General features: G+C 45.3%; 2 protein-coding genes and 1 long non-coding RNA gene across 4 annotated transcripts; 1 reads left to right on the forward strand and 2 right to left on the reverse strand.

Annotated features, from left to right (window-relative positions):
* LOC8056519 (brain acid soluble protein 1 homolog) lies at positions 404 to 3,111 on the reverse strand. The gene is made up of 3 exons (XM_002457191.2): positions 2,411 to 3,111; positions 1,146 to 1,395; positions 404 to 1,038 (listed from the first exon to the last, which is right to left on the reverse strand). The coding sequence occupies exons 1-3, from the start codon at positions 2,768 to 2,770 to the stop codon at positions 674 to 676; spliced, it is 975 nt and encodes a 324-aa protein (XP_002457236.1). The 5' UTR covers positions 2,771 to 3,111; the 3' UTR covers positions 404 to 673.
* LOC8056520 (syntaxin-32) lies at positions 3,872 to 8,794 on the reverse strand. The gene is made up of 5 exons (XM_002457192.2): positions 8,367 to 8,794; positions 6,926 to 7,176; positions 6,652 to 6,821; positions 5,035 to 5,238; positions 3,872 to 4,290 (listed from the first exon to the last, which is right to left on the reverse strand). Exons 1-5 carry the CDS (start codon positions 8,602 to 8,604, stop codon positions 4,131 to 4,133), a joined length of 1,023 nt encoding a protein of 340 aa, XP_002457237.1. The 5' UTR covers positions 8,605 to 8,794; the 3' UTR covers positions 3,872 to 4,130.
* On the forward strand, positions 11,991 to 13,761 carry LOC110434075. Of its 2 annotated transcripts, XR_002451558.1 has the most exons (5): positions 11,991 to 12,321; positions 12,419 to 12,774; positions 12,864 to 12,961; positions 13,086 to 13,233; positions 13,365 to 13,761. It is a non-coding gene; the product is annotated as an uncharacterized LOC110434075 (long non-coding RNA). The 2 variants fall into 2 exon arrangements; XR_002451557.1 differs by having other exon boundaries at positions 11,991 to 12,774.

Raw genomic sequence — 13,965 nt, forward strand, 5'->3', positions numbered from 1 at the left:
AGTAAAATGTTACCGTCAATACATCAAGTGGGCTCACATGAGTCCCAACGAAATTGCCAAATGGTAGCACCTTTCAGCAAAAACGAAACGGGATGCATCCCAGGCATAGTTATTATGATGAGTAGTGCTGATACGCCATCAAATCAAATCTTACAAATCATCAGACTACAATATGTTATTCCATAGAACTGTAGAGTGATGAGGGCAACATTCAGAACCTGTTTAGAACACAAACCAGAAATCATACAGGAAATTTTCAAAGAAATCAGTTCGATTTTGTAGTGAAAATGCAAGGGGAAAACATCTCACTTTCCAAACAGGTTTCAAAGTTAGTAGTCTATAGGAATAGAAGAGGTATATATAAGATGAAAGAAATCAGGCTGAGGATAGTGTAGCCACCGCAGTAATGCAAGAATTGGGACATGGGACTACAGGAGGTGCCGGAGTAGCCCTGATTGACCATGTTGTCCATGAAGTTTTCATTGGATTGAACAATTTAAAACACAATTACACCACCGTTTTGCAACCACAAAGGCCTTTCATGAATTCTGAAATAAAACTCAGAAAGGCACTTCCCAGTCATAAATACCACAACTCAAAAAAGAAGTTTTATTGTGAGTCCAAAACGAACAAGGGGATATCAAACTCAGAGCACCCAAAATTTTATGCCCATTTACCGCACGGGCTGCTGGTTGTAATGACTCTTCTCTTTCTTCTTGGCTGCTGCAAGCCTTGCGCTCCTCGCTGCGGCCTCGGCAGCGGCAATTTTGGCAGCTGTGTCCATCTCTTTGCTCGATTTCTTCTTCTTCATTGAAGCCATCTTCTTTAAGCGCTCCTTCACATCCACAGCAGTGGTATCTTCATCAGGTCCTGCACTGGCAGTCTCCTCTGACCCGTCAGCTGCTTCTTGTGTTTCTTTTCCCTCCTTTAAACTCTTGTCCTTCCTTTTCTTCTTCTTTGAGGTCTTGCTCTCCGAAGGGGCAGGAGCATCTTCCTTTTTCTCTGCATCACCAGTTTGGTTGGCACCTTTCTTCTCAGCTGCAAGAAAATATGGCATGAGAAAATTGAGTCCATACAAATAACAAAACCACACAAGAGAGCTATTGAGATCAGGCAGTTCTACTGGCAGCATGTATGATTCTTACCATCCTGTGCGGCGCTGCTCGAATTCCCAGAAAGTCCCAGCTCAGCCAATACTGCATCAAGTTCTGCTAGTTCCTTCTTTTTCAACTCCTTTTTAGACAGCTGCCTTTCTGTATCTTTGGGTGGCGCAGCCGGGGCTGCAGCTGTCTTGATAGCAGGCTCGACTGGGGCATCTTCCGCTTCATGCTCAGGTTCATCCTCAGCTCCATCATCAGCCTCATCATCAATGTCCTCATCATCACTCTCAATGTCCTGCAGCATAGACACAAGCAAATACATCTAAGAATACGATCAGAGGCTAACTATAAGGACAATCAGTGTTCCATCTCCCACAACATGAATAAATTATACTTCCACTTAACAAAGTTCAATTTCAAAGCAAAATTTTTGACAGAAAACAAGTAGAACAATAACCAGAGTTTGCTATGACAGACAAGCAGCACCTGTCATGTATAACCATTTCCAAATCACTTGCTTAGCCAAGATATAGAAGTTGGAACAAGTCCCTGTCCAAGGTGCTTCTTTTCTTTTCTTTTTCTTTAGTAGGTGGTTTATCTCCAATGGTATTAGTACAAACACATCTTGTAAAGAGCTTCACTGTAGCTCTCAATTGCATTATGCTCCTTTAGACCACAGCTAATTAGAACTGGAATCCTAAAGGTAGTGAAGAAACATCCATACACACAATGAGCCTCTTTAATTCGTTACTGTCAATATGTGAGATTATACAGTTACCCAGCATTCTCGCACCCGTTGCTGAATCCATTAATTGCCAAAAAGGATAGTATGGGCTATATTGCGGATATGGGCATTAATACACCGATTTGCCAATTCTGCTTACGCGACGTAACTACACCGTGTCAGTTTGTCAGCTAAGCATATGCTGTAGAACACGACAATCCTTCTATCACCAAATCAAAGGACAAAGTTATTCACGTGGTATGCCTAGTCGCCTACAGCAATTTGCAGCTGAAACTAAGCGTTTCAATACCTACACCAACAATTGATTGCCATATTGCACACACGAGACACGACACATGGCCAAGGGAAATAATTGTATCCGTTACCGACACCAATAAAACGGCACAATGCACACGTAAACCTAGAGAATTTTGCATGCCCTTACTCCACCGATTCCGCGCCAACTGTCAACTAACCAGTACACATAGATTAAACAGCAGCGAACAGTCTGACGGTATAAGAACATTTCATAGGCGCATTCCACAACCAAATCACAAGGCATACAGGGAAGGTGGGGGAAATAGACCTCCTGAAGGGCGGCGCGCACAGCATCCTCGACGTCCTCCTCCTCCTTGACGGGCTCGTCGGCGGTGCCCCAGACGGGGCGCGGCGGCGCGGTGGTGGCGAAGTAATCGTCGTCGTCGTCGTCCTCGACGTCCGCCCAGGACTTGGTGGTGAGCGGCGCGGGCGCCCAGAAGAGCTCCTTCTGCGGCGGCTCCTGCTGCTGCGCGGCGCCCTCGCCGCTCTTCTTCCTGGAGGACGACCCGGCCGCCTTGCCCTTGTCGCCCTTCTTCTTCTTCTTGAGGGACTCGAGCGCCGCGAACACGTTGCCGGTGTTGAGCTTCACCTCCTCCGCCGCTCCGCCCCGCCTCCCCCCTCCCACCATGCTCCCCGACCGCCGCGGTGGACCCCGGCGAGACGACCCGAGCGAACCGCGAACCCGAATCTGAATCTGCCCCCGCCCGCCGATCTGCGTGGACGAATCGGCGCGGAGGGGTCCTCGCCGCCGGGGGATCGGGCTTGGATTGGGATTCGGGTAGGGATGGAGGCGCGGTTGCTAGGGTTTTGAGATGGGTGGAGGCTGGAGACGGAGGGGGACGCGTGCCGCAGCCTTCTCCTGGCGTTTGTTTAAGCAGCGGCGCAACGCAGAGACGAGACGAGACGAGAGAGAGAGGCACGGTGGTTTGCTTTGCTGCCGTGCTTTGCTACCTATCGCTAGCTGTAATTCTATCCACCCGCACCAGCACTACGCATTGCCAGACTGCACACGCCACGCGCTGTGGTGCGGGTGCCGTGCCACGGCTGCCTTGCCTGTCGTCCAGTCGTCCTCCCGCGCCTGATGTGGGACGTCACAGAGAACTCGCCTGAATCCTGATGCCCTGAGCTTACATTTTGCGCACTCGCAGAGAACTCGCCTGCGGCCTGAGCATGGAACGTTTGGATGCAGGGACTAGAGCTCATCCGGTATCACACGGTGTTTCATATGAGATGTTTAGATACTAAAAATAAAATAAAAGGATAAATTTTATTAAACTGAATTAATTTATCGTTAGCACATGTTTATAGTAGTACAACATCGTTAAATTATAGACTAATTATGCTTTAAAAAAATCGTCTCAACTAAAGTTTAGACGCATCACCGCCAGCCATAATATCAGATTCATGTCGTCATTTTTTTTCTTAACCGTACTAAAAGCGCAAGAAAAACTGTAGATGAAACAAAAATAAAACTCTAAAGCGCAAAAGAGGCATCATCCATGATGTCAGGACTCTAAGCGCAAAAGAGGCATCATCCATCATGTTTATAGACAGATATAAGGGATACCCTACCTCAAAATTAGCTTAGACGTGACAGATATCCTATCTGAAAATTAGCGTATGAAAACAGGAGAAACAGCATATATCAGGAACAATCAGAATAGCATGTGAAAGAAGTGGCAGGGCAGACTCCCGTATAGCGATCTGACAATGACGAGAAGCGGTCTTGTAACACTGCTACCACCTTCCTAATACTATTACTGTTTTAGCGAATTGTTACATTATAAATATTCAAATATATAGTGGAGATATTACCAACCAAGAGTAACATATAAGTACTGGAACTCCTCCCAATTTACATGACCACAAAAGGGTGAACGATTGCTTATCATCCAGGGTGAAAATTGTGTACACGGTGTAGTATGAGTAAAAATAAAAGAATACTACGCATAACAGCCAGAGCATCTCGGGCAGAATGATGCAGAAGATCAAGCGACGAAGAATATGAAGATCATGAGGAACACCATCAGCACAAAGAATATCTTCATCATCAGCCACCTGTTGGATGAAATGCTGTTGAGGTACTTCAGGAGCTGGCCCTGTGCTCCCTCCACGTTAGTCAGTGTGTCATCCATGTTATCGTCAATTCTGTCATGGACAACACGGCAATTAATACAAGATAGCCAATAGGGCACATCAATGCCACACCATGCAATACAATAGGAGCAGTACGGACTGATAATACAGGATCTGTTTGGGGGTAAGGTCCAAGAAGATATATGCTTCTACCAATGCCAAACTTATCACGGATGCCACGAGATTCTAATCAGCAAGGTACAAAAGTTGGTTCATTTTTTCCCTGATCATAATTTGGTACATAGTGTACGGTTTAAAGGCTCCTTGACCATGCTAATGCCAGTGTCATGGTACTGTTCACGTGCCCAAGGACAGGCCTTGACCCTTAACAACCGTATCCACCTTCCTAATGGACCATACCTTACTTTTCTAACTAAATAGATAAAAGCCCAAGAATAATAGATAGGATACCAGTTAACTTAACCTTATCCTCATAATCTAATTACTTATTAAGAAACATAGAAATTCCAAACCCTATCTAACTTTAATGCTTGCACTAGGCGCTGTTCAAGTGCCAGTATCAGTGCCTGCTTACAACCAAGCAGCCAGCAAATTCTCAAATTCATTGTCAACATTTCAGACAATGTTCATCTTTGATAAGGCCATAAATTCTCTTTAGGTGAGGTCATGATATGTTAACACCAATGCTCACCTTCAACATATTAACACTCAAAAAATGAAGATATGGATCTAAGTTCAAGTGAGTTTTTATTTCATGGACAACAAATGGAATAGAATTTGGATGAGGAAGTTCACCTGATTGCTAGCTCTCCCTGTTGAGAAACCATGGTTGCTAATTGTGTAAATATGTTGCTCAGCTCATGGATTGTTGATTCCACATTTTGAAGAGCCTCAGCTCTGCTCTGCATATAACTGTCCTGCTGTACAGCCAATTGCTGCTGCTGTGCAAAAGGCTGAGATGATGATGATGATGCCCCATGGTCTCCATTAGTCTTTTTCCTGGTGAATGGGAGCACAAATTTAAGAACAGAACTCTAAAAGCACACAAACAATGGTTTGCATGGCCAAGCAACAGATGCATTCTGCCAAAAAGTGTTGGTCTAGCCAATTTATATAAAATAACTTCAGGGCAACCATAGAGATAACAAATAAAAAAGATTAGCTTATTCCAATATGTACATGTGTGCCAGCATTCATGACCTCAAATGACAATAAAGACAGAAATGTGAACTCAAATGAACCAACCTGCGTCCGCCTAAGCAGCATATGTGTATCGGTATCGGAAGGATATGGATACATGGATACGGCAATTTTCTAAAAAAAACCAATACGCAGATATGTTTTACTATTTAAAATTTAAAATAAAAAAAATATAGTAGTCTCAAATTTAGGAAACTAATAGAAGGCAATTCAGGCTCACGTCAAGTTCCTATATTCCTCATAAAGTATTGGACAATACTTATCGCCATAAAGTATCTCCTCCACCAGTTCTAGGCTTCTCCAGAATGGCTGCAGATCCTACGCTAGCACTAGCATTTAGCACTACTCATATTTGGAGACGCCATCTGCTGTGCATACAAGCAATCAAGCAGTCACGAACTGCGGAAATAGAATAGATCGAGAATGGGAAGAGGAAGAAGTGGGGAGCACAGAAATCAAGCAACAAGACGAACTGAAGAAAAGAAAAAGATCGAGAACGGGGAAGGGGATGAAATCACAGGAGTTCGCTGAAGCCTTGATCCATGTCGCAGAGGCAGAAACTCGTCACTTGTGGCCAGCGAGCGTGTCACCTGGAGGCGACGCGAGGTGCGGGCGTCGAAGGCTAGGGCATCGGGGGCCTCGGGGCAGAGGGAGATGAGGGAGCTTCTTGTTGGGCTGGGCCGTATCAGCGAGGCAGATACATGTCGGCACACATATCCAATATTCACGAAAAATGGAAAAATCGGATACTCAGACAGTACGTATCGGCAGCGTATCCAACGCATATCCGTAGCCGATACGTATCCAATACGAGGCCCCAGCCACGTATCCGTGTAACGTAGGTGTCCGCATGGTAAATAACAAATTTCATGAGTAAGCATTGAGTTGAGGTTGTTCCATCAAACTAGTAACCTAGAAAATACCCAAACAAGCAGTGCAACAAACAGTACATAACATTGAATTATGTGAATGTTGATGTACTTGGTCAGACATGAGGAATTTTGTGGAACAGTACCTCGTTTGTACCACATTACTTACATGATAGCAGACAACTAAGGTGATTTTGAATAGACTAAAGCAAGTGAGATGTTAGCAGTCCAATGCCCAACATACAGCTAGCATAGAATGTGAATGACAAAACTAAGGTGATTTTTGAAGGGCTGCTGACAGGTGAAAGTACAAATTCATCAAGTTTTGCATGTGTAACAGTACCTCTGGAATAATGGGGTAGATGCAGAGTCGCTGGCCCATGGTGCTGGGGGCACAGAGGACTCTGATGGATCCCTAGCAACAAGGGGTCGTTGGCGGATGAATGGATTTGACGCATCGTTTGCAGCTGATGATGAGAACATTTGCCTTCTATTTTCATGAACCTTCAAATTCTGCACATCAAGGGAAGAAAGGTTTTAAGCAACCATCTGTGCTGAAGACTTTACAAGGGAGGAAAGGAGCACTATTATCGAGGAAACAAACGATTTTATCTGACCTCTGTTCGCATGGTAAGAACTTCTTTAAATTCTTTTGTTGCACTCATCAAACGATTTTTAAGGTTGTCCACAATTGTAGTGGAATGATTTGTTGTGTCCTTGGAGAGACTGCCACTCTCATTTTGTGAATTGCAGATAGCTTGTAGGTCTACAACAGCAGTATTCAAAGCCGTGATATCCTTCTTGATAACTGCAGTCAACTCTTGAATCTCCACTGTGGGGTCATCAAAAACAGATGTTCTCTTTGCCACTACAAACATTCATTTTATAATATCAGTTCCATAGAATAGCACAATCTTTATAAGTGCATAATATTTGAGTGTTCACAATAAGAGATTCATAGAGTCATGTGATCATATCATTGATGAGGCTTTGTCATAATACATCACAAATGCCACTGGAACTAATGAACAAAATTAGATCTTATGTCAGAATGCCATAGACTATATGATTAAGGACTTAGTAAAATGTGAATTCATAATGTCAGGTTCAACTGGCACATCAAGGAACATAAATCCATAAGCAAAAAGTGGCAACAAGCAAATACACATTTTGCCAAGGAAAATTGCAAAGTTGAAGATTTCGCAGCCTACCCTAGTTCTTTGCATTACAAGTGGAAGGCCAGAGTAGTTAAATCATTTAGAATGGACACCTATTTAGACAATGCCTGGATAAGTAGGAAGTCCAGCCATGTAAGCTATTGGCAAACCAAAGCTAATGCTCACTGACGTGATCTGGTGCAGATAAATAACATTCATCTTCAATTTGAATTTGAAAAAAAAATAGTGGCCCAAATCTCCATATTTCCTCAAACATGCTCTTCAACACCGTTAAGCACAAGGTTTGATACATGAAAGCATTAAAACACGGCGTAATAAAGCGCTAGTAACAAATCAGCATCAAATCAGATCTGACGCTATCAGAACAGCACCAACCATCAAGTAACTAAAAAATATTTGAGAAGATATGATGTCAATCCGTGCCTTGCCCAGACTATGGTTCATGTTTGATACACTTACAGCCACATTACAAGCATGCAACATTCACTGAAGCATCTAAAGTAGCAAGCCGATAGGCAGAATAGTTTATCTTAGCTCGTTTTGGCCGATTAAGGTGCTAATGAACTGCTAATGGCATCACTGAAACCATCAAAACAGAAGCACATCACACTGTAGTCTCAATCTGAATATAGCAGAAAATATCCGGTTAAACAGAATGCAAACAGTACGGAACAAAAGTGCCATGATATTCCCAAGTTAACCACAAGCACAAGCACCTAGCAATCACTGCCTACAGAGTAAATCTCTACCCAAGCATCCTACACACGACGAGAGTCCCGAGATCTCGCCGCCAATACGATGGCTAGCAGTTCAGCTAATCTGAAGCAACGCGCGAGAGACGAATCCAGAAGCACGGGAAGGAATAGGACGGAGGCCATACATTTGGCAAGGCGGCTTAGCTTCTGGGAGGTCTGGTGGATCCCGAGCCCGATCTTGGACGCGCGGTTGTTGAACTCCGAGCGAGCCGACGTGGCCGCCATCAACCCATCGAGGGGCCCGGTAGAGCTGCTGCTCGCCGCCGCGGGGGCCGACGACTGGCGGCGCGCGCTCTCGACGGCGGCGCGGAACTCGTTGGTGCGGTCACGGAACGACGCCTGCGCGGGCCGCGTCGGGTTCATGGCGGCCCCCGGCGATGGATCTGCACGTGGATCTGGATCTCTATCTCGCTCTCGCTCTCGGACTCGGTGGCGGTGGGTGGGAGGGGACGAGGGGCGGGGGAGGAGCACGCCAACGAGGGAGATGAGCGCACGGGCAGTTGGGGAATTGATCGAGCTGGAATAGAAAGTGGGGGGTGATTTGTTGATTGTTGTCAGAGATTTACAGCAGTGTTTTGCTTCGCGACGAGGGTGAACCTACGCGGAGAGGGGACGCCCCCGGTCGAATATCTTCTCTGCTCGTAAAAAGAACCAGGGTTTTTTTTATTTATTTAGGTCATTATAATTCTTTGAGATTTTTTACGGTGCTTGGGAGGAACCGGTGGTTCCTCCTGTTAACCTTCTTTGCGGCGGGTGTTAATAAAAAGTTATAATTAAGGGTAGTTTAGTATTTTGCCTAATGTACTGATTCTCAGCTTCTAAATCCAATTCCACGAACTGCTTCGTGTCGTGCTTCGCGAGATCTACGATGTCTCCCAGCTCGTCGCCAATCGAGATCTACGATGCCTACAGCTGAAGTTACAGCTGCCGCTGACCTTGGATGCGCACACACCGCTGCACCTCCAGGCCTGGAGCAGCTGCCGCCGGAGCTGGACCAGAGAGCTTGCACACTGGTCAGGCCTCACGTGCTATGAGAGGGAGGGAGGTCACTGGTGTGCAGCGCCTCGCAGGTCACCGGCTCGCCGCGCCGCCTCGCTGCAAATCACGAGGGTGGGCTACTGCCTCACCAGCTCTTTAGGACGTCGCTCACCGGTCAGCTCCGCGCACTAGGAGAAGGATGCAGGTGTGGGGCTTGCCCACTGGGGCCGCGCGCCACTGAGATCTCGTGTCACCGCCAGCCACCGAGGGCCGCGCACAGGGCTGGGCGTCGCCGAGCCCCGAAGGGAGGTGCCGGGCCTGCCCACCAGGGGCCGCGCGCCGCCGAGCCCCGACGCCAGCCAGCAGCCACCGGGGGGCACACGCCGGTGAGATTTCGCGCCGCCGCCAGCCACCGAGGGCCGCCGCTCAAGAAGACGATAAGAGAGACAAAGATCGGTGCAGATTTGAGAAGCAGCTCCTGTTTGTGTGCAAATGAGAAGCAGCTTCTATTCCAGTGCTGACGAGAAGTGGACTTCATTTTCTGATTCAAAGAAAATAGGAGATGTAAAAATACTGTTATACCCTTTTTGTTTATTTATAAACTAGTTCCGGGTCCACTTATTCTTTGGTTCCGGTCCACAACTTAAGTTCCTTTCATCTGGTTCTTTCTGTTTTTAAACCATCGGATCTAAGCAAACGGATGGTTCCCATTTATTCCAAGCATAGTAAAATTTCTCTAATTCTTTAAGTTTTGACATATGTCATTATAATTCGTTTATTTGAAAATCTATCATTATGATCTGAGTTAAACACACCGGCGGTACTTTAACTTGTGCGCCTGTGTCACCTATGTCCATAAACTTACAAACTCGAAATTTGGCTCCCTAAACTTGCTTAGTCGTGCACTGAAGGTCCATATCTCTTCATATACGTCTTGTTCGTTTCATCGTTTGGCTAATAAACTATGGCAGAAAGTATCGTTGACTGATTTGTTGTGAGAGAAAAATACTAGTGAATGGCTCGCTGATACGGCTGATAAGCTGAGGCCGTGTTTAGTTGGTGAAAGAAAAAAAATTTCGCGACATTGTAGCACTTTCGTTTATTTGTGGTAATTATTGTCTAACCATGGACTAACTAGACTCAAAAAACTCGTCTCGTAAAATTTGACTAAATTGTGTAGTTAGTTTTAATTTTCGTCTATATTTAATACTTTATGCATGCGTCTAAAGATTCGATGTGATGAGGAATCTTTTAGGTTTTGAGGTGGAAGTAAACAAGGACCGAAGCTAACAAGGCCATAGTTGTTGACTAAGATAAAATTTTATAAAAAAACATTCTAGCATAGTTATTTTCTTGGTCGTGCGCCCTGGGTTCGTCCACCTGCACCTAAAATCTCTCCGGTAGGGCTAAGATGAACCAATGTGCATTCGCCTACATTCTCCATTTCACTGTTGTGGATGGGGCTTCAACTATATGATACCTTGTCGTGGACAGCTTTAACTCCTTGATTTTGTAACCCACGGTGGAGCTTTACTGTTGGACGATGCCTGAGATCTCTTGGTGGCGTACAACGTCATCGGAGAGAGCACCTCCAGCTTCGGTTGCACGTCGAGCGAGGAGTCCGCACCATTGATAGACCATCCTTCCCATGTCGTTCTACCAGGCTTCGCTGTTTTGACTACCACGACATCTCTATCTTTCACCAACAACCATGACACCGTGATCCACATGGCCATGACTTCGCTGAGCACCACTCTTGTTGTGCCAAGATACACGGCGGGCTGGTATACATGTGCGGTGGGAGCGTAGCGGGCCAGCCTTGGAGCAATACGTGGATGCTGGCGTTGGTGAAGGAGTGCTGGAGGTAGTAAGATACTATAGAGGGTGATTTTGTAAAATTTTATCCTAGTCAACGTCCTCGAGTATGGACCTCCGGAACATGACTAAACAAGTTCAGGGAGATAGAATTCAAGTTTACAAGTTAGTGGACCTAAGTGACATAGACACAGAAGTTAAAAGGTCGTCAGTATATTTAACTCTTATAATTTTATTTCTTCCTTTTCTATGCCATTTTGTACGCCTACCACGTACAAGGACACTGTCAGACCCATATGCCTACGGAAACGTTTATACGAGCATGTATGGACATGTACAGGTCACTGAGAGCGAGCAGCTACGAGCTAGACTGCTGGGCCGCTATCTGTGTTCCGCTTCTACCATTGCTTCTGCTTGCACGCGGGCTTCTCGCTTTCGTTGGTGCTTCGTGCGTGCGTCCCTCTCCTGATTCAGACTGTTCAGGAACTAAACAGAAGTTTTACCATTTTGCTATAAAATCGTTGTCATTCTTATGATAAGATTAAGAACCACGTTTGTATTTTTTGTGATGTGTACGACCATATCCAATGTAAAGGGTGTTTGGTTGGAATGTTAAAGTTTAATAATAGAGACTATAGTTGTTTTATTTGTCAACTAGTGTCTCATCATAGACTAACTAGATTTAAAAGATTCGTTTCGTAAATTATTCTTTAGCTATGTTTTTAGTTTAATAATATTTAATATTTTATACATATATCAAACATTCAATATGGTACGAGTTAAAATGTATCGGAGAAAACTAAACGGGGCATAAGTTGATTGATTCAAGATTAATCCATCAAACGTGTGGTCTGCTACTCTGCTTTTGCGATGGACACGTATAGGTGGGGCCATGTAGGCGCAGCGTTGCCCCGTGCACCGTTGTTGCTGCTTGCCGCAGCAAACGGGCGGGCCACCCGTGCTCCTCCATCTGCGCGTTCTCCAACTTCTGCTCCTTCACCCTCTCCGCTGCTGCGCATATGGACGCCATGTCGCCATGGTCGCGACTCTCGAGCTCGAAGCCAAGCTTGTCACCATTGTTCTCGGCTGCCCTCACCACCGCTACCAGCACCACCAACGCCCCTAGGCCGGCCGGCCCCATCTTCTTCTCTTCCGGACGTGTGCTCGCATGAGCTTTTGCCGCTGGAGACCACCGGCCATCGCCGTCTTCGTGACGCCCTCACCGCCGCCCGCCGCCTCTGTTCCGTCGCGTGCATGGTTCCCGTTCCCACCGTTGGTCGAGCCGCGGTAGGCCCGGTGAATCCTGCTGGCCTGCACTCCTCGCCGCTGCCAGGCGCTCTAGATTGACGGATGCTTGATTGATGGAACTTTTTTGTAATTGCAGTGTGATTTGCGCAATATGCCAGCTGTTTCACACAGCTTGAGAAGGATGAAAAGTATCAGTTGGTTTATGAGCTTCTAAAGATATTCCTTACTAAGAGGCTTGATTCCTACTTAGAGTTTCAGAGTGCAAACTCTGCCTTGCTGAAAGATATGCATAACCAAAATGCGCCTCATGTCTTTGCTCGATCTGAGCAGCTGTTGCTCTGGTGAAATCCCTTAGGGCTCGTTCGTTTGCCGTGTATTGAGCCCCTGGAATGATTCCAGCTGGAATTGCTTCAGTAATTTGTATAGTTTTCATAATCTGGTATTGTTCCTGGGTCAAATCCAAGGTAACCGAACGTAGCCTTATTCTGCAAGGTAAATTGTCTGTTCTACTTTCTGTTCATTCTGTCAAACAGCTTTTATTGGCATTGCTGGAATTTTTGACTTTTGTAATGCCTCGTTAGATCAACGATGACAAGGTGGAGCAATGGATTGTGAAGGCAATTGCATCCAAGATATTGGATTGCAAGGTTGAGCAGCTTAACCAGACTGTCATTGTCAGGTATTCATGTTACTAAGACTTTGCAGACTATCTTCATCTTTTAGCAGTGGATCAAGGTTTGTTAGCTCTCAGGCATGTTATGTTGTTATGTTGGTTAATTTGTGGTGTCCTGTGTAAATTTAAGTCGGCACACAGAGAGGATCTTGTTGGGATGCAACAGTGGCATGGTCTGCGCACAAAGCTTGGAGTTTGGAGGGAAGTCGGCACACAGAGAGGATCTTGTTGGGATGCAACAGTGGCATGGTCTGCGCACAAAGCTTGGAGTTTGGAGGGTAACCTCTTGATTCTTATCGAATTTGCTACTTGATTTAAGCGCGTTATCTAGAGAGCCTACTCTGGTGGCTTTGGCCTATTAACGTTTGCTGTGCTCCTGATTGAGTTTTCTCGGAAAACTATGATCCAGGGATACATTCCCAGTGCTATCAACACAAATACAAGCTAACAAAGTCACTGAAGAGGGGACACAAGGGATGCAAGGCTTGATGATCCGCTGATTCGAGGCGGAACTGTACCAGAATCTTTTTGTATGAGACAGTGTAATGATTTACTTAGATACTGTGACCATGCTGGAGAGATCCGAAGCATGCTAAGCAATGTGTTCCTTGTATTTGGTCAGGCAGCCGTGCAGTGCAAGTCAGTTGTTACAAATACCTAGAAATACCAAGTTTTTCCACATGATGCACAGTCTGCCCTGATAAATTTCTTTTCACTGATATTTTTTGTCCTTTCCAAATTTTGATCATTCATACGTGTTCGATCAGACCATCTTGTGGTATCCTTATTATTTTATTATTTCTTCATTTGGCTGGACTTGTGCACGAACAGTATTGTTCTATAGAGAGAGACACTCGAATGCATTTTTGTTCATTACCATCTCACCAGAAGAAAATTTCGGCACTTCCCCATAATGAATTTTCTAACGTAATATGCAGAAGGTTTATTTTCTTTTTGTAAATACACGTTTTGGTTTATAACTGAAAAGTGAATGCAAAATGCATTTCTGT

Source organism: Sorghum bicolor, chromosome 3, assembly GCF_000003195.3.
Source record: "Sorghum bicolor cultivar BTx623 chromosome 3, Sorghum_bicolor_NCBIv3, whole genome shotgun sequence".
In the NCBI taxonomy this organism is placed as follows: Eukaryota; Viridiplantae; Streptophyta; class Magnoliopsida; order Poales; family Poaceae; genus Sorghum; species Sorghum bicolor.

Coding starts and splice junctions, on each gene's coding strand:
- LOC8056519 (XM_002457191.2), bottom strand. CDS start 2,770: ATGGTGGGAGGGGGGAGGCGGGGCGGAGCGGCGGAGGAGGTGAAGCTC. Junction 1,396..2,410: donor TGCGCGCCGCCCTTCAGGAG/GTCTATTTCCCC, acceptor TCTATGCTGCAG/GACATTGAGAGTGATGATGA. Junction 1,039..1,145: donor GAGCAGCGCCGCACAGGATG/GTAAGAATCATA, acceptor ATTTTCTTGCAG/CTGAGAAGAAAGGTGCCAAC.
- LOC8056520 (XM_002457192.2), bottom strand. CDS start 8,604: ATGAACCCGACGCGGCCCGCGCAGGCGTCGTTCCGTGACCGCACCAAC. Junction 7,177..8,366: donor GCTAAGCCGCCTTGCCAAAT/GTATGGCCTCCG, acceptor GAATGTTTGTAG/TGGCAAAGAGAACATCTGTT. Junction 4,291..5,034: donor CAGGGAGAGCTAGCAATCAG/GTGAACTTCCTC, acceptor TGTCCATGACAG/AATTGACGATAACATGGATG.